Genomic DNA, 16697 nt, shown 5'->3' with positions numbered 1-16697 from the left:
TCTGTGCAATATCTGTAGTACACAATAGACCAGTGGATCAATGTTTTTTTCCAGGTTTTCTTTTTACTGCCTTCTCTCATACAAAAGCCAATGTTCATGTGCAGATAAGGACCCCTCACCTGACTTCTCCTCATACCCATGCCTGTTACTACTATCTACTATTGTTTAAAATTACCACCCACCCTTTTTAGCAGATGTACCAATATCACTAACATTCTGTACAAGTTTCATGTATGGTATTCTACTGGTAGACTAAGTAAGAACATTCTTATACACAACACAGCGAATTCCCACCATGCTCAAACTAAGTTTACATTATCATAGTCTCTACTCGCTTTGTGTCTCGAGGAATAATTCTACACTTGAAGGCCTTCGGATACCTAACCATAACAGTTTCATTAGTAGGCTAGGAATTGCCTGCCAATAATTGTACTCACGCTACTAGCCCATCACTATCAATTTCGAATTTCGGAATCTCGGCCTTTCCAGTATTCGGATCAATGCAAGGCAAGATATCAAATAATGAAAGTACGTTCACTGCAGTCAGCCAGAGAGTTGAGTCCGCAAGATATTTGCCAGGGCAAACTCTAAAGAACAGAATATTAAGGAACACTGATATACACAGACAAGTTTTTAATAACCTTCTGCCAAAGCCAAATACAATGTTACTGGGATCATCATCCACACTAGTGGAGATGCCTTTATTGGATAAGTCAGAAGGAATGTTCGAGTTAGCCATGAAATTTGCCATGTGGCGCTCAGGTTCAAAGGCATCCGGATCCGGGAAACTCTTTTCGTCTCTCATCATGCACCTGAAGACTATAAGTGGCATTTGAGTAGTACACGAGTAACTCCTCGTACCATATGTTTGTGATTATCATTGATCCTTCAGGGATGGTCCATCCACGATATTGCTCTGCCTTCGTAGATCTATGTGGAAGACCTGCGAATGCGCTAAGATGCACTGGAAGGTCCAGAAAAAATGGAATAACAAACCAAGAGGTGCAACGGTGTGAATTCTAGCAAGTGTAAACATTGGAATGTTGCGTGTAATTGACTAATGGAAGTTCCACAGACTTACCGATACAACTCTTTCAATACGCAGTCGAGATACGGTAATGAGCCTCTGTCTTCAATACAAGGAAACCGGTCTCTTCCAACGACTCCATCAATTTCTTCCTGTGCCTTTTTTGCAACATGTGTATGAATGGTCATTAGGAGGAAGAGTGCCTTGAGAGCAGAACTAGTCTGAGGCGAATAATCAAAGTGAGTGTGTAAGCAATCTCGTCATTGGAGAATTCTCAGATGCATACCGTATCTGATCCAGCTATTAAAAGAAATGATAAGGACGTGCAGGAATCATGCACATCGAAAAGATCCTCTCACCAGCGTAGACAGTCAATCCGACGTTCATAATATCAATTTCATGATCGGGATCGGTCGTATCTATTTCTTCGTACTGGTTGAGCAGATCGGACATTATGCACGAGGGAATAGTGCCTTTTGCCTGTAAATCAGATGCGCTTAGGATTCCTGCACCGTTGTAAGTCCGACAAGCAACAACCCCTTTTTGCTTTTAGCTCCACTAAGGGTTGCATCATAGCTCGATCAGTCAGCTCTCGGGCTTTTGGAATGAGCCTCTTCACACCCATTCCAGGTAACCAGGAAGGTGCGTAACGCACTGTAAGGGTATGAGCAATACAGTACAGGTATAACATCAGGTGCTCACTGAACGGGAAAATGTCGAGAATTGTTGTCCCGATGTTACCAGAACTTGTCAAAGCATGCATAGCATCCTCAGCAAGCTCGACTAAAGGATCGGATTCTGCTACCACTTCATGACCATACGTTACTGATACGACAATGCCAGAAACTAAACTAGAAATTTGGTTAGTCAAGTCTACCACTACAGGAAGGTCTAATTACCTGTGTATATGCGTGATGAGATCGCTCGGGCTAGCCAATAGGCGTCGAAGGAATCTTCGAAGTTCGCGATCTTGCACAGGCCTGAATGCCGAAATGGCCTGAGGACCAAGGTAATGACGAAAGATTCGGCGATGCTTTCGGAAACGTGGGCCATAACGAAGGTTCGGAAGGACAAACTCCCATCCCATCCTGTAAAGCGTGTCAGCGTTCCGTTCATGGGACCATAAGAGGTAGCACCCACTTAAAGACCACCGGCAGGTTTGGCCTGTCGGAGAAGACATCGCTTCTCTTCTCTAAAAGATCACGTGCTGCAAGAACCGAGTTAAGGATGACAAAGGACCGGCCAAAAGCCTGAGTGTAGATAACGTCGCCTACTGCTCTTCAGCCTTGAGTAACACAAAACGTTAAAATAACGAGCAAACCATATTCTTCCTTCCACTTTGTGTATGTCTCCCATCCTCTGACAAATGGGATTCTTCTCGTGTGCCCAATCAATATATCACTCGGGGGGCTGGGGGGCAAAAGAAAGGCTGCTGAACGTCCTCTTGAGTAGACGATGTAAGCGGATGCGATAGCAAGACTTGCGACGGCGATATCCCATACGAGAGACATGTTTGTTTGCAATCGAAACTGTAAGATGGCGTAACCGACTGTCCATCCTTTATACTGTGAGGACTGAAGATGCTCCACTCTGCGTCATCCAACTGTGTAAGTAAACAATCACAATTTCAAATACTATGATTCTATACAGCCATAGGAAAGGAAATGCGGTGGAGATTACAATTGTGCCTTTCAAAGAACGGATGTGTCGCAGATCAGAGGAGACAGGCAATGCACCACGGAAGCACCTGCCACTTTTTTTTATTTATGTGAAGCCAATACAAAATATCATAATCTATATATAGTCTGCTAAGACGTAGAAGGGAATACAAATGTTTACTTGATTTGGTGACGAATAGCCTCTTGAATAGAGAAAGTAAGTGAATGCAATAGCAAGCATTGCAGCAGCAATCACTTTCCAACTATAAATGTAGTCTCTCAAACTAATCTCAATTTTCCAAATCTGATATTAGTAGCAGGAACACCTTGACAAGAACACTTAAGAATGTTACCTTGTGGACCTGAGAGCATTGAGTTATAACAATATAGTCACATTGACTCCTTAATAAGTAAGGGTACAATGAAAGTTCCTAGAAACAAAATGTCAAAGGTTGTAGCTTGAGACTCTGAAATCATAATAAAAAGGAAACTGCCTTTGCATTCACAATAACATAGTAGTGAAGAAGTCAGACAGAGCAAACAGACTACAAAGATATCCTGGCAGACCAATTTAGTTATTATTACTAAGTACAGCTTTCAATGTATTCTGGTTGAGAATGCTATGATACACTGTGCCGTCAAACCTTTCAATGTTTGAACTAAAGTCCCATTATCATGGTTTCCACTTGCTCTCTGTCTCGCCGAGGGACAATTGTACACTTGAAAGTGTTCGGATGCCTGCAGGTTGTTATCCTATTTAGCAGGGTAGAAATTGTTTATTAGTGGGTTGTACTCACACAATTACCCCATCACTATTGAGTTCAAGTTTCGGAACCTCGACCATTCCTGTCTTCGGATCTATGTAGGGCGAGATATCGAATAACGCAAGCACGGTCGCCACAGTCAGCCAGAGAGTTGTGTCTGCAAGATATTTGCCAGGGCAAATCCTAAGAATTGAAAATAAAAAATTGTGGATACATGCAGGTGAAATTTGACGACCTTCTGCCGAAGCCGAACACCATGCTACTGGGGTCATCGTCCGTACTAGCGGAGACCCCTTCCGCTAATTCTTCGGAACGAACATCCAAGCTAGCCATTACATTTGCCATGTGGCGCTCAGGTACGAAGGATTCCGGATCTGGGAATATCTTTTCGTCTCTCATCATGTACCTGAATGATCATAAGTGTTATGCAAACAATGTGCAAGTATCTACTCGCACCATATGTTTGCAACAATCATTGACCCTGCTGGGATGGTCCATCCACGATATTGCTCTGCCTTCGTTGATCTATGTGGAAGACCTGCGAATGCGCTAAGATGCGCTGGAGGGTCCAGAAAAAATGGAATAACAAACCAAGAGGTACAGCTGGATGGATCCTTAACAAGTGTAAGCATCAAAAAATTGTGTGTGATTGGCAGGTGGAAATCCCGAAGACATACCGATACAGCTCTCTCAATACACAGTCGAGATAAGGTAGGTCGCCTCTGTCTTCAATACGAGGTAAACGGTCTCTTCCAACGACTCTATCAATCTCTTCTTGGACTTTCTTTGCTACATCTGAATGAATTGTCATCAACAGGAAGAATGCCTTGAGTGTTGAACTAGTCTGAAACGAATAATCAAAGTGAGTGTGTAAGGAATCTCGCCATGGGAGGGTTCTCAGATGCATACCGTATCTGATCCAGCTGTTAAAAGAAATGATAAGGACGTACAGGAATCATGCACATCGAAAAAATCCTCTCACCAGCGTAGACAGTCAATCCGACGTTCATAATATCAATTTCATGATCGGGATCGGTCGTATCCATTTCTTCGTACTGGTTGAGCAGATCGGACATTATGCACGAGAGAATAATGCCCTTTTCCTACCAAGCACATGTGCTTAAGATTGCCTGAGTCATTGAAAGTGCGATAAGCAGCATACCCTCTTTGCTTTTAGTTCTTCTAGAGGACCCAGCATAACACGATCCGTGAGCGCTCGAGCTCTCGGAATCAGTCTCTTCACTCCCATTCCAGGCAGCCAGGAGGGTGCATAACGCACTGTAGGTGTGTAAGCGAGACGACCAGCAATTGATGTTAGGTGTACTCACTGAACGGGAATACATCGAGAATTGTTGTCCCAAAGTTGCCGGAACTTATCAAAGCATGCATGGCTTCTTCAATGAATTCGACAAAAGGATCGGGTTCAGTCACTACCTCATGACCATACGTTATTGAAACGATCATTCCAGAAATAAAACTTTAGATGTGGTTAGTTAGGTTTATCCGTACAACAGAATTACTTGCCTGCGTATGTGCATAAAGAAGTTATCCGGACTAGATACTAAATGCTGAAGAAATTTCCGAAGTTCGCGATCTCGCGTAGGGCTGAAGGCTGAAATTGCCTGAGGGTTAAAGTATTGATGATAAATCCTGCGCTGCTTTCGGAAGCGTGGGCCATAACGAAGAAGCGACAGGGCGAACTCCCATCCCATCCTATAATGTATGTCAGTGATTGTTTCACAAGTTTCAGAATAGTCAGTGCGCACTCATAAACCACGGGCAAATATGGTCTATCGGAGAAGACATTGCTCCTCTTTTCCAGAAGGTCACGAGCTGCAACGAGAGAGTTAAGGACAACAATAGATCGACCAAAGGCTTGAGTGTAGATGACGTCGCCTGCTATCTTTCAGTATCGAGCATAACAAATCGTTAGATGACGAGCGAACCGTAGTCTTCTTTCCACTTTGCGTATACTTCCCATCCTCTGACGAATGGGATTTTTCTTGCGTGTCCGATCAAGAAATCCTTTGGAGGGCTCGGGGGCAAGTGGAGGGTCACAGAATGGCCTCTTGAGTAGAGGAAGTAAGTGAACGAAACGGCGAGCGTTGCAGCGGCGATATCCCATACGAGATACATATTCGCTTGGGGTCAAATCTGTGAGATAGGTCGACTGACTATCCTGTCCCTTATATTTCAAACGGACCAAAGAGGCTCCGCTCTATACCACCTAATGTATAGTCACGTCTTTTCCCGGTGATGAAGCGCACTTCAAATTCCAGTGCTCCATATAGGCATGGAAGTCGGAACTTACGGCACAGTGGATCATAAATCAGATAAGGCACACGGCATGCATGAAGTTTGCCCACTCGACATGTAGTAGAGGAGAAGTTGATATTCTAGCGCGTGAGTTGCGGCGTACGGGCGTACGAGTACGGTGTAAGAAGCAACCCACACAAACCGAAATAACACTACAGACAGACATTGCCGCGCTCTGCAGAGCCAAGGACTGAAATTTTAATCTGAGTTATTCAGTTGAAGTTATTGATTTATATCTATTATAAAAATAGCTTTGATGTAAACAACTGAATGTGAATACGCAGCAATGCGTACCTTACTGTAATCGATGGCACAATGGCACAATGGATCGATGATAGCACTTTGGGCATATAATGTTGAATTCCGAAAAAGTGATGGGATGCATCGTTTAAGAAGCCTTGGGGTCAGAGAAGCACCCATTTTTCAGGAAGTCGCACATTGTTTAGTCAAAGACACAGAGTAATGAAAGCCTCAAGATGACCTGTTAGAATTTATCGTCGTCGAAAAGACAGTTTTGGCTTACCTTCCTAACTTAGGTAACCATTACATAAAACATATGACCATTCAATTTACCACGACTTTAAGTTGTCCACACTGACTTCTCGACACATGGAGAGTTCAAGTATCATGCCTGTAAATGAAGACGAAAACAAATCTACACCTCATTTCATGCGTATCACGAGCGGAGGTAAAATAAATTTATGGGTGGACTTTGCTTTAAACTTCCTTCGTGTACGCATTTATCACTACAATTGTACTCAAGTCCATTGACCACCATTTAGGAACACCCTGGGCAAGCTCTGGTTTTACACACGATGGCAGCCGATCCTTCCCCAACTGGAGACTCTGTGGAGCCAGTGGATACCACCGCGAAAGACTCCGGAGCCGCAAAAGCAGTCTCACAATCTGTTCGCAACATTCCACGTCTCATATCAGTCGTGGAGATAATCAAGCGGGAATACTTCAAGACGCTACCTCCTGGACCTGAGAGCACTGGATTACATCAGTATAATCACCTTGGGTTCCTCGAAGAGCGCGAACTAAATTCAGGCTACGAAGACGCGGACGAAGAATCACGACAAAGAGGTATCACAGCGGCTCTTAAAGGGCATAACTTGTGCGTACATGAGTACTATACAGCACATCTCCATATTAACCGGACCGATTTCCATGTAGTCTCCGACAAGAAAAGACGCCATACATGAAAATAACTTTATGTGCATCCACCTTGCCAGAGGTAGAGGAACAAACGACGTAGGCTTCATGTTATTTCAACGGAGACACCTTCTAATCATCCTCAAATATGGTAGGTGGCAGCGTCCTGCGGTGAAGAAGCCGTCCAGATCAGCAAAAGCCAGACAGAGGCGTCAAATGTTCAAAACCTCTGCAAAAACGTCTATCGAATCATGACGGATTTATGATTTCATACCCTTATTTCCGTTTCATTAGTTGTTTTTAGTATAAGTACTTCACTGTCAAATTATATTATTTTGTTGGAAGGCCTTCCGTAACCCCGTCGACTGAGCGGTCTCAGCCTGTATCTCCTACTAGTGACGTGACGTGATGCGACGCGACGCGTCAAGCTTGTCATCATTTGGCCTTTAGCCCTCACGATGTTCATTGTTCAAACTCATTCATGAACAGCAATGGCGACCGCACCGGGAGCACCAGGAGCAACGACAGCAACACCAACACCAAGGCTAAATGGAGGAGAGACAGTAGCTCAACCTGCACCTCCAGAATCCTCACATAATCACTTCAGTCCAGGTCAATTCCCTCACACAAATTCTATACTAGTACTTTCCTCCATCTCATGCTGACCAAAGACCGTAGGCGACAAACCACCAACACTCCCCTGGCCAGATATCGGTCACCTAGCCAAATGGTCCGTATCATCCTACAAATTTGGTTTCGGTCCAGAATGTCTCCGAGACGGGGACCCAGATACCTTCTGGCAGTAAGTAAGCTATTCCCAGGTTCTTTCTTATCATCTGCTACTAGTGTGATCTTTATTCATATAATCAGTTCAGATGGAGCTCAGCCACACTCTGTCTTCATACAGTTTCCTCGTAAGACTGCTGTTCAGGTTCGTCTCCTCTCTCTAAGTCTGCATAAGCTCAATTTTCCTTATGCTCATAAAAATATACAGAAAATTAGTTTACACCTAAGTTTCCCTCTGGACGACTCGTACACGCCTTCCACGATCTGCCTACGAGCAGGTACGAGCCTCGGCGACCTGCAAGACGTGCGCGTGGTATCGCTCGACAAACCGAATGGCTGGATCACCTTTGACGTTTCTGCCGAATTGAATGAAGAAGGGCAAGAATTGTGAGTATTGCGGCTTCAATCAGACGTATCAGTCTCTAACAGTTCCGAACAGCAAGCCAGTGTATTGCTACGTTCTACAAATCATCATCCTGGCGAACCACATGAATGGGAAGGATACTCATGTCAGAGGTCTTCGTATCCTTGGTCCGTTAGAGTAAGTGTTCATCAGCCGAAAACTAACGGCCAACTAATTCCATCATCTTTCAGAGAATCAACACATGAAGACGACCCATTCCCATTCGTTTCTCCCCGGTTCAAAATGTTTGAATGTATTCGATAGTAATAATCTGCACCAATAAACACAGTAACGACAATAAGGTATCATTTTAAGAAAATCTCGTCTCGGACAGATCCTTCCACGGTTACAACAGGAAGGAAGGCAAAATAAAATCGATCTGATCATACCAGGAATAGTCAAGGAGCCTTTTAATATAGCAGAACGAATAATGAAGCATACAACAAGATGAATAAATTAATTATGCGGGTCTATGTTTGTGTTTATGGATGGTACGAAGCCGGATTGCTGTATGATTTCTGCTGGGATGGGGGATTATATGGCTGTGGAGACTGACTAGTCTGCGCTGGATAATAGGGTACAGGGCCGTTCGTCGCTATGCTGTGCTGTTGTCGGAAATCCGGGGAATGTCGATTAGTGGCACCGTTTGTGGTCCAAACGGATTGCTGTAGAGGTGGGAGCTGGTAGGCGCCGCGTTCCACACCTTGACTAGAATAAGCATTGTTTTGAGGTCGTGCTTCCCAAGCAGCGGGCACGCCACGACCCGCTACAGAAGGGTAGGTGGGATTTGCAAGTGTGCGCGGGTGTTGTGCATGCTGTGGGTGAAGAACAGAGGGGTGTGGAGAGAACCCGCGTTGTTGCGGCTGATAATGTGCGAAGCCTGCGAAAGACGATGATCCAGGAGAGGTATGGTGCTGTCGGGCGATCATATTGATTGCAAGAGGATTCGCAGGCACGCCATTAACTGCAGCCGGAGATCCATTCATGTACATAGGGGACGTGTTGCGGCTTCCAGAATGATGTTCAGGAGCATTGCCATTCGAAGAGGTCCGTGGAGTTTGAGAGGCATGCGCGGGTATATTGACTTTCTGCAATGCGAGACAGCGTCTGCAGAAGAAGTCGACGACGTCCCAGTTGCGCAGCCGTCTTCCGGCTTTCTTGTCGACAGCATCGTGACAAGGAATGTGTTGCCATTTGTTGCACTTGCCGCAACTCATTAACGCAATACCTTCAGCCTATAGTACAATAAGAAACGGCGCAGCAGAGATTAGGGAAATGTCAAACCTTGTTAATGCCTTTCGAACCACAAATCTCGCAATCGAGTTCCCAGTCGCCTGTCTTGGTCCGCTTGTTGGCTTTTGTACCGCCACGAGGACGGGAAGTCTTCGCTGAACCAGAACTAGAGGGAACATTCTGGGGCTTAGTTGCATCGCTGGACTCGGGCTGTGACTGTATTTCGACTGGCTCGTCTTCCGTACTGTTGAATGGCGTCAGCATACGCGCCATCAAAAGAGCCCAAGGGCAAATCAACAAGCTAATAACACTCGCCTTTCGCGCTCCAATCGACGACTCCTTGCAAGTTCGCGTTCCTCTCGCTCCTTCCGGCGCTGCTCCCGTGCCTGCTCGCGGCGTAGTCTTTCCTCCTCTTCTCTTCGGGCACGCGCCTCGAGACGTCTCATTCGTGCCATCTTCTCGTCTTCTTCCGCCTGTCTCGCGGTAGCCAACCGTTCGGCTTCCTTCTCCATCTCTTTAATAGCAATACGCGACGACCGCTTTCTATTCATGAGCGCATCCTCCTTTGCACGCTGCCTCTCGATCTCCTACACGAGGTCAGTTATACAGGGGACATTGTCTAGAAGAAAAAACTCACGAGAAGGTTACTAGTGACGTATGGTACGATTTCTTGTACCAATATTTTATGCAAAGCCTTCTCCAGATAGTGCGTTGCCTTCTCAAATCTGTGTGAAATGGCCTCCCATTCTTCTAAAGAAATGCACAGCTAGCATGCAGAGTCCAGAAGTCAATAGCTAAAAATTTGAACTAGAAATTGATCTTACCGTTTCCCACTCAACGAAATCAGGCGGTTGGTCTGTAGCGACATCTGGCAGATCATCCATCTTGACGTCCGCGTCCTTAGCTGCATCGGCAGCGGCATCTGAAGGTGTGTCCGCACGAGTAACGTCGTCCCGGTCATTCGAAGATTCCAAATCGGAGAGCTCCGTTAATTCGCTTTCGTCATCGCTCTCTAATCCCGCGTCCCGAGCTATCCTATTCCGAGCTGAAGATCGCAACGGCGGGGTTTCTTCTTTCTTCGGGCGAGCTGGTATCTTGATTCTTGTACTTGACCTAGTTCCAGATGCTCTCGTTGGTGAAGACTTGTAGCCAGCTTCCTCGTCCTTAGGTAGCCATTCTTCTGGTATTTCCTGCCATTCGTCGTCATCGTCATTGTCTTGTCGACCACGCAGTCGGCGGCTGACCCTGGTGCCAAGTGTTTGATGGTTAGATGCTTTAGACGGTGAAGTCCTACCGCTTGATCTACGGTTAAAAGATTCCATTTCGGCCTTGGCAGCTGCAAGCTGCTTGGCCTGTAAGTCTAACTTTACATTGGCCTGTGTTTTTGCTGCTCGAGCCCTTCCATTTAACGACACCGCAGAGGGTTCATCATTGATTCCAGAAGATTGGCGAGAGCCACGTCCGGATTTGCGGGGCGTACTGGCTTGTTTTGGCCGAGTAGACTTGGAAGTCTTCCCCGTCCGTGAAGACTTATCAGTACCTTCTGACTTCGTTTTTTCCGTGTGCTCAATGCGCCGTGCTTTTGTTTTGCGTGAATTATCATGCGAGACTGCTTTGCGCTTTCCCGTCTTTTTTGGAGGCTTCGGAGGACTGCGTTGGATCCAAAGACGATCCACTGAGAAAAAAACTAAGTACAGCGCACCATTTACCAGCTGATAAAACTCACATCCGATATACCAATAAGCATTCCTTTTCGCATCGTACCCAATCGGTTCTATCCGCTGCATAGATTGATGTTTAGCATTGAATGCTTGCATTATAAAAGGGAATACCTACCCAGCTTGCGTTATCGTCATCACTACGCATAATAGACCTTAATCGCAGAGGATTTTGAAAGTGCCATTCCGTAACCAGGTGGATGCTATCTAGCTTCTCCAGCATCGAAAGCTCAGCCCAATCCTTGATAGAGCCTTGCGCATTTTGCTCATTCTCGCTCTCCTCGTCATCCTTGATGACACCGACGCTCGTATGACGTGACGGGTGCGCACTCTCATTAACAGCATGGTCAGGCTCCGGCTCCTCAACATTACCTCCGTCTTCCCCATTCACAATTTTGTTTTCGTCGACAGATTTGTCTTGTTCGTTGCCTCCAGGGGGCTCATGTTCGTCTGTCCAGGACGACTCACGCTCCTCAGATTTAATTTCTGCTTCTACAGTTGCTGCTCGTGAGTTACGCGAGACGATAGGTTCAACGCCGATGGGATTAGCTGCGGGATCTCTTCGTAAATATTGCCGCCTGAGGGCGGGCTGCCAATTTACCACCCTAAAAGAAGATGGAACTTTCATTAGGAAAAAAAAAGGCCGATACCATGAGAATGTGACGTACGATATCTTCCTATCTTGAGTCAAAGTGACGAGTAGGCGTTGCATAAGGCGGGGAATGACAATCATCGTAGAATTTACAAGATCCTCCTCAATATCCTATAACATAATTTGATAAGATTGATCCTCTACGATCCAAACGCATAAATGTCACATACCACGAGAGATACATCCTCTAATGCAATAAGCTGAGCAAAGGTACAGAAGAACTGGCTGAGGGCAGCCCATTTCCACTGGCGCCTAAGCTCGAGGAGCTGTGGCGATGCTGTTGATGCAGGCTGGGCGACGGCAAGACGCCTTGGAGGGGCAGGGGAGGCGGAAGCGGACGCGACTGCTCGCGTTGACGAGCGAGTTGCCATTCAGGAGCGCGTTCTGACGCGTGTCTAGGTCGGAGATCCACGGCTCAGTTGAACCGTATTTGCCACTCGATTCGTCCGTGCGTCGCTCAAAGGCGGCTCACACAAATACAGTTCCCAAGAAGATGTACTTGACAATAGAGGGTACTAACGTAGATGACGATCAAGAAGAGGCCTCAAATTGCGAGACGGGATGCGTGCCCGAAGTAGATGAGCAGGACGAGATCACCTTCAAGTCAGTTGAGCCGCCGCAGAGACAAACAAACCGGATGACCGTGGGAACAGAATACCCCCTATTGGTCATGACGCGTACCGCACTGTACACGAGTTACACACATTACACAAGGTCGGATGTAATGTCGTCTAAAGATACTAACAATTCGGACCATGTTCTAATTGTATTTCGTAGTTCATTTGTGCTGAATTGATATACAAATTTATTTTCAGATACAATTTCAGTCATCCATCTAAGTTACCTCTGCAGATCTCCAGCAGCGCCTCGCCAAGAACCTCGAAGTCCCCAACCTGATAGATGAAATAAATTTAGTAAATCCAATTCCACATCCAAAAAGGCAAGCCCGCCGGGAATAAGCATACCTCGTTGAAGATCTGCGCACTGCATCTAACCCACCACTTGCCATTGTGATAGTAAGGCTTGCCATTCACGTTTTTCCCATCGAGGCGCCTCATGATATTTGACATTACCTTATCCGAGCCATCTGCATTGAGTGGAAGCTGGACATTTACCTACGAAAAAAGTAATCAGATACTTATTAGTTATAATTTAGGGAAGAAGTATATTGCATTACCATGTTTGCAGTAAACTCGCCGTTCTCGTCCATAACCCGTGTGCCCAAAATCTCTGCTAGCCTTCTCCCACCAGACAGTGCTAAATTATGACAGTAATCATTTATCTTATGTTCTCCTCCAACCCATTGGCGGAACTCCAGGGCTAATTATCGCAGCAGATAAACGTACAAGGCCATAATCTGAAGAAGGAATACATACCGTGACTGACACTCAGATATGGTGCCCAATCTATTGTTCCTGCCCCTGATGTACGGATGAGCTTGCATAATGGCGAAATGTTGACTTGACAAAACGCCTCACACATGAATTGATCTGGGTAATTTGGTGGCTTCGGTCCACCCGGAGGGTCGGTCGGTGACACATAGTTAGACGTGGTGGGAAGCGTAGTTCTAATAAGGTCTTGGTTTCTACAGAGGGAGAAAGGGTACGTTAGAAGACGATCGAATTAAGCAATTAACTTCCATACCGCTTGGCAACGTATAAAACAGCGCAAGCTCGTTTCGCATAGAGCCATTTATGACAGTTCTACGTTAATGAATGTAGAGTCAAGGATATGATCTCAGTGCCAGCTGAGAATCGCCTACAGATATCCAAAAGTCTGGATCTGTTTCTCTCAGGTTGATATCAAGTTCTTGACCAATTGAATGGGCGGCATCGACGACGCTCAGTACACCCTCTTCTCTGCAAATCTTTACAAGTTCTTTCCAGGGAAGCAGGACTCCGGGCGTGGAAGATATCGAATCGATCACGGCCACGATCTAGAGTAGTAAGAGTTAAATCGAAGACGTATAAACTGTGTGCCTCAAACCTTCCGGTCAGGTTGACGCGGGATACTCTTGAGGTGTGCACGAAATCCATCTATGATAGCAGACGGTGTTGTTGGAAAGTTCAGTTGAAACGGAACATATTTGGGATGTGGCGGAACGTCCGTGATGTACTGGATTGTTCGAGCAACTGAAGGATAAGTCACAGAAGCTATAGGTATGTACATAATAAGATATGAGAGCAATTAAATTATAAAATCTAGAGAGTTCCTTACTTTTCACTATTATGTCTTCTTTCTGCCAAATCAAGTTACGCAGGACAGTATTGACACCATGAGTTGCATTGAACACCACGACACAGTCATCCGTGTCTGCGCCGATTAGTTCTGCAACTTTAGCTCTGACCGTATTTAACAAAGGGACGTAGGTTGAACGGTAAAACCGATCAGGATTGGCCTCCGCTTTGCGGGATATTTCCTCGCATGCTCTAAGCACAGGTAAAGGAAGGGAGCCATAGGACCCTGAATGTCGAGTCATATGCATGAGCAGAGAAAGCCAGCCGGGGAATTGATTATAACATATGCTGACCATGGTTAAGATTGACATAGGTTGGTTCAAAGCCAAACTGCGCCAGCATTGGGTGCCCGAAGGCGGGCGGATCTCCAGTCTCTTTGATGTCTCTCGAGCCCATCGTGATGATGGATGCAGTGAGAAAGATAGGACTGCGCAATTAAGAAGTCGTATGGGACAATTACCCATCTCAATTCTGTTGCGAGTTGCAAGTTGCGAGGAAGCTCGGCATTGTAGAGGACCCTGGTAAGGTTGATGCCGAGTTTCCTCACAACTAGGAAGAATTGAGATGATTGAGTTGTGAATTTTGTGTCGATCAGATTTCTTGTGATTTGAGTGGACAAACAAGTAAGGGATACAAGAAACATCATTTAATTTCAAAGTCCGACAACTCACAAGCACTCCAGAGTGCTTGCGAGTTGTTGCGCGTTTGACTACTACTTTAGGCAAGCACGCAACCCGATCCCCATCTTAACCACCCGATTTTCATCTCGGCACTTCGGCATTTTTGGCATATTTCTTACATGCCGTGCACAACTCACAACTCGCAAGAGAATTGAGATGGGCTAATGTATGCATTTTACATAACACGGCGTTGCTTCTCGTTTGGGCGCGGCGCACAAATTCGGAGCGAGAAACGTTTGATCGACGCACCCATTTTTGGACGCGTTGCAGATACGTGGCACGCGCCGTACAGATTCAACTTTCTGTCTGACCTGTCTTGCTTAACGCTGCTTTTTCACGGTCACTGTCATGCGTCTTTCATTCTCTTGGGCCATCTTACCTTTGTTATTCTTCTCGGCTGTAGCAAGCGCAGATGAAGAAACAGTGACTGCAGAGCCGGAAATCTCTGTCACTGCTTCGTTCCCAGAGGACAATCCGTTTGGCCGTGAGTTCACTCTATTTCCTACTCTTAGTCTAAACTTATCTGTACTTGAAGAGATCGTGAACGGAGAGCGCAATCGAATCAACTTGCTCATTGAAAACCAGTCGGAGCTCAACGTCACGCTCATTGCTGTCTCTGGTTCATTCCACGACGCACAATCGGATGTGGTCGTAAAGAATGTACGTACGGCTTCGCAAGGTTATCGAAATATTGCTGAACGCCCGCAGACTTCCACACTCCCTTATGGTCTTCGTCTGATTTCTGGGACGAAGGTTCAGCTGCCGTATCAATTTCACAGCGAGTAAGTGTCCGTTCCTTGATTAAATCCTTTGCCCGACAAATATTAATTTGTGTGCGTAGGTTCAAGGTGTGCAGTGGCCTTTAATCCAACTTCATGAGCTTTTATGTATACTGTCTATTTTGTGTCATCTAGCCTGGAGATATTCGTCTCAATCTCTGGCTGACCCACTCTGTCGATGTGAGCCGGAACTTTTCACTTCACTCATTCCCCTAATCATTTCTTCAGGATAAAATCTATCGTGTTACGGCGTACGATTCAATAGTGACTGTTGTCGAGCCCGATTTTTCTTTCTTTGACTATCAAGTGTAAGTTCTCGATGTGATCGTAATGGTTCCTATAGACTGAATTTCCGTATTTCAGCCTTTCTACATATTTATTCACTGCAGTATTCCTGGGTGGCCTTGGATACCTGGCATACATCACTTTCGTTCCCAAGTCGAGGAAGTCACGCAAATCGGTACCAGCTGGTGGCAAAAATGCTATTAGCTCTCCTGTCGGTTCAGTCACTGCTACTGGTGCGGGTGGGTACGAGGAGGAATGGATTCCGGAGCATCACCTCAAAATGAGAGGTGGTAAGAAGGCAGGCGCAGCGGGCTCTGGTGATGAATTGAGTGGTGGTGAGACGAGCGGCACGGAGGGGCGGAAGCGTAAGGGCCGCAAGTAAAAATTGGGGCTTAGCAGGTTTTGCCTCTAAAATTATTGCAATGTCTTTACTGGTAGTTGTAGCAGTATGTGGGGCAATTGCACTTCCATATTTTTAACTCCCAAAAATGAGCTGTGTGGGTCATAAAATTCCAAGACACAAGATTGCAAGCAACGTAGACCTCTCGGTGAGAATAATTGATTGGCGGAGAGTTATCTGCGTTGCATTTGTTGAACATGCCGGTATGTCCGACTACATCACAGGTCTATCTGCTTGTACCCCTTCACCTGGAAATAGGCCGGATTGTCAGGACAGATACAGTACCGCACAGCAACAATTGACATACCCTGTTCTCCCGCAACATCTTCAAATACTTCTCCGTCCACGGTTTACAATTTTCATAATGATTAACGCCCTCTATTCGCTGACATTTTGTCAATTCGTCGCGGACTATTTTGACCTCCATAGTGCGGACCCATGACTCTCGGATGTGTTCCTCGCGAGCACGCACTCGCGCTGTGAAAAGCATCAAGCACGATAAATTAGAACCTATTATTTGAAGAATATATCATAGGCCAACATACCTTGTAGTTGAGAGACGGTGTCCGAATCCATGGTCGAACGTGAGTGTTAGTTTATGGCC

At 45.8% G+C, this 16697-nt stretch overlaps 8 protein-coding genes across 8 annotated transcripts; 3 read left to right on the top strand and 5 right to left on the bottom strand.

Moving 5' to 3' along the window:
* Positions 1-327: 327 nt before the first annotated feature.
* Positions 328-2538, bottom strand: FOMMEDRAFT_151976 (cytochrome P450; the record flags this gene model as incomplete). The annotated part of the gene is made up of 13 exons (XM_007262880.1): positions 328-370; positions 438-587; positions 642-812; positions 862-943; positions 997-1019; positions 1082-1248; positions 1314-1327; positions 1387-1507; positions 1587-1681; positions 1730-1878; positions 1927-2115; positions 2168-2297; positions 2349-2538. The coding sequence occupies 13 exons, from the start codon at positions 2536-2538 to the stop codon at positions 328-330; spliced, it is 1524 nt and encodes a 507-aa protein (XP_007262942.1).
* Positions 2539-3344: 806 nt separating this feature from the next.
* FOMMEDRAFT_165405 (cytochrome P450) lies at positions 3345-6092 on the bottom strand (the record flags this gene model as incomplete). Its single annotated transcript, XM_007262879.1, has 14 exons — positions 6065-6092; positions 5396-6001; positions 5216-5345; positions 4959-5162; positions 4778-4926; positions 4612-4727; positions 4432-4552; positions 4359-4372; positions 4127-4293; positions 4041-4063; positions 3906-3987; positions 3685-3855; positions 3483-3632; positions 3345-3423 (listed from the first exon to the last, which is right to left on the bottom strand). The coding sequence occupies exons 2-14, from the start codon at positions 5583-5585 to the stop codon at positions 3345-3347; spliced, it is 1596 nt and encodes a 531-aa protein (XP_007262941.1). The 5' UTR covers positions 5586-6001; positions 6065-6092.
* Positions 6093-6434: 342 nt separating this feature from the next.
* FOMMEDRAFT_76695 (uncharacterized protein) lies at positions 6435-7023 on the top strand (the record flags this gene model as incomplete). The annotated part of the gene is made up of 3 exons (XM_007262878.1): positions 6435-6519; positions 6564-6882; positions 6942-7023. The coding sequence occupies 3 exons, from the start codon at positions 6435-6437 to the stop codon at positions 7021-7023; spliced, it is 486 nt and encodes a 161-aa protein (XP_007262940.1).
* Positions 7024-7411: 388 nt separating this feature from the next.
* On the top strand, positions 7412-8373 carry FOMMEDRAFT_151973 (anaphase-promoting complex, subunit 10; the record flags this gene model as incomplete). The annotated part of the gene is made up of 6 exons (XM_007262877.1): positions 7412-7532; positions 7599-7722; positions 7791-7851; positions 7915-8093; positions 8146-8247; positions 8301-8373. 6 exons carry the CDS (start codon positions 7412-7414, stop codon positions 8371-8373), a joined length of 660 nt encoding a protein of 219 aa, XP_007262939.1.
* Positions 8374-8591: 218 nt separating this feature from the next.
* On the bottom strand, positions 8592-12276 carry FOMMEDRAFT_144617 (uncharacterized protein; the record flags this gene model as incomplete). The annotated part of the gene is made up of 9 exons (XM_007262876.1): positions 11883-12276; positions 11729-11823; positions 11179-11665; positions 11069-11123; positions 10167-11017; positions 9980-10108; positions 9652-9929; positions 9394-9586; positions 8592-9344 (listed from the first exon to the last, which is right to left on the bottom strand). Exons 1-9 carry the CDS (start codon positions 12081-12083, stop codon positions 8592-8594), a joined length of 3042 nt encoding a protein of 1013 aa, XP_007262938.1. The 5' UTR covers positions 12084-12276.
* Positions 12277-12527: 251 nt separating this feature from the next.
* Positions 12528-14465, bottom strand: FOMMEDRAFT_17166 (PLP-dependent transferase). Its single transcript, XM_007262875.1, has 10 exons — positions 14243-14465; positions 13930-14175; positions 13699-13865; positions 13475-13648; positions 13357-13415; positions 13191-13297; positions 13089-13133; positions 12890-13032; positions 12678-12827; positions 12528-12605 (listed from the first exon to the last, which is right to left on the bottom strand). The coding sequence occupies exons 1-10, from the start codon at positions 14343-14345 to the stop codon at positions 12540-12542; spliced, it is 1260 nt and encodes a 419-aa protein (XP_007262937.1). The 5' UTR covers positions 14346-14465; the 3' UTR covers positions 12528-12539.
* Positions 14466-14977: 512 nt separating this feature from the next.
* FOMMEDRAFT_77035 (uncharacterized protein) lies at positions 14978-16075 on the top strand (the record flags this gene model as incomplete). The annotated part of the gene is made up of 7 exons (XM_007262874.1): positions 14978-15113; positions 15165-15289; positions 15338-15411; positions 15471-15477; positions 15544-15588; positions 15637-15716; positions 15772-16075. 7 exons carry the CDS (start codon positions 14978-14980, stop codon positions 16073-16075), a joined length of 771 nt encoding a protein of 256 aa, XP_007262936.1.
* Positions 16076-16311: 236 nt separating this feature from the next.
* FOMMEDRAFT_151969 (uncharacterized protein) lies at positions 16312-16669 on the bottom strand (the record flags this gene model as incomplete). Its single annotated transcript, XM_007262873.1, has 3 exons — positions 16312-16341; positions 16401-16570; positions 16639-16669. 3 exons carry the CDS (start codon positions 16667-16669, stop codon positions 16312-16314), a joined length of 231 nt encoding a protein of 76 aa, XP_007262935.1.
* Between the last annotated feature and the right edge of the window lie 28 nt (positions 16670-16697).

The sequence above is a fragment of the Fomitiporia mediterranea genome, assembly GCF_000271605.1.
Source record: "Fomitiporia mediterranea MF3/22 unplaced genomic scaffold FOMMEscaffold_2, whole genome shotgun sequence".
In the NCBI taxonomy this organism is placed as follows: domain Eukaryota; kingdom Fungi; phylum Basidiomycota; class Agaricomycetes; order Hymenochaetales; family Hymenochaetaceae; genus Fomitiporia; species Fomitiporia mediterranea.
Note: the sequence above shows the minus strand (reverse complement) of the source record. Positions and strands in the feature narration are given on the sequence as shown.

Bases quoted from the DNA above. Each gene is read 5' to 3' on its own strand.
- FOMMEDRAFT_17166 (XM_007262875.1), bottom strand. From the start codon at position 14,345: ATGGGCTCGAGAGACATCAAAGAGACTGGAGATCCGCCCGCCTTCGGG. The intron at 13,866-13,929 runs GTAAGGAACTCT...ACATACCTATAG, and splicing joins AGAAGACATAATAGTGAAAA to CTTCTGTGACTTATCCTTCA. The intron at 13,298-13,356 runs GTATGGAAGTTA...CTCCCTCTGTAG, and splicing joins GTTTTATACGTTGCCAAGCG to AAACCAAGACCTTATTAGAA.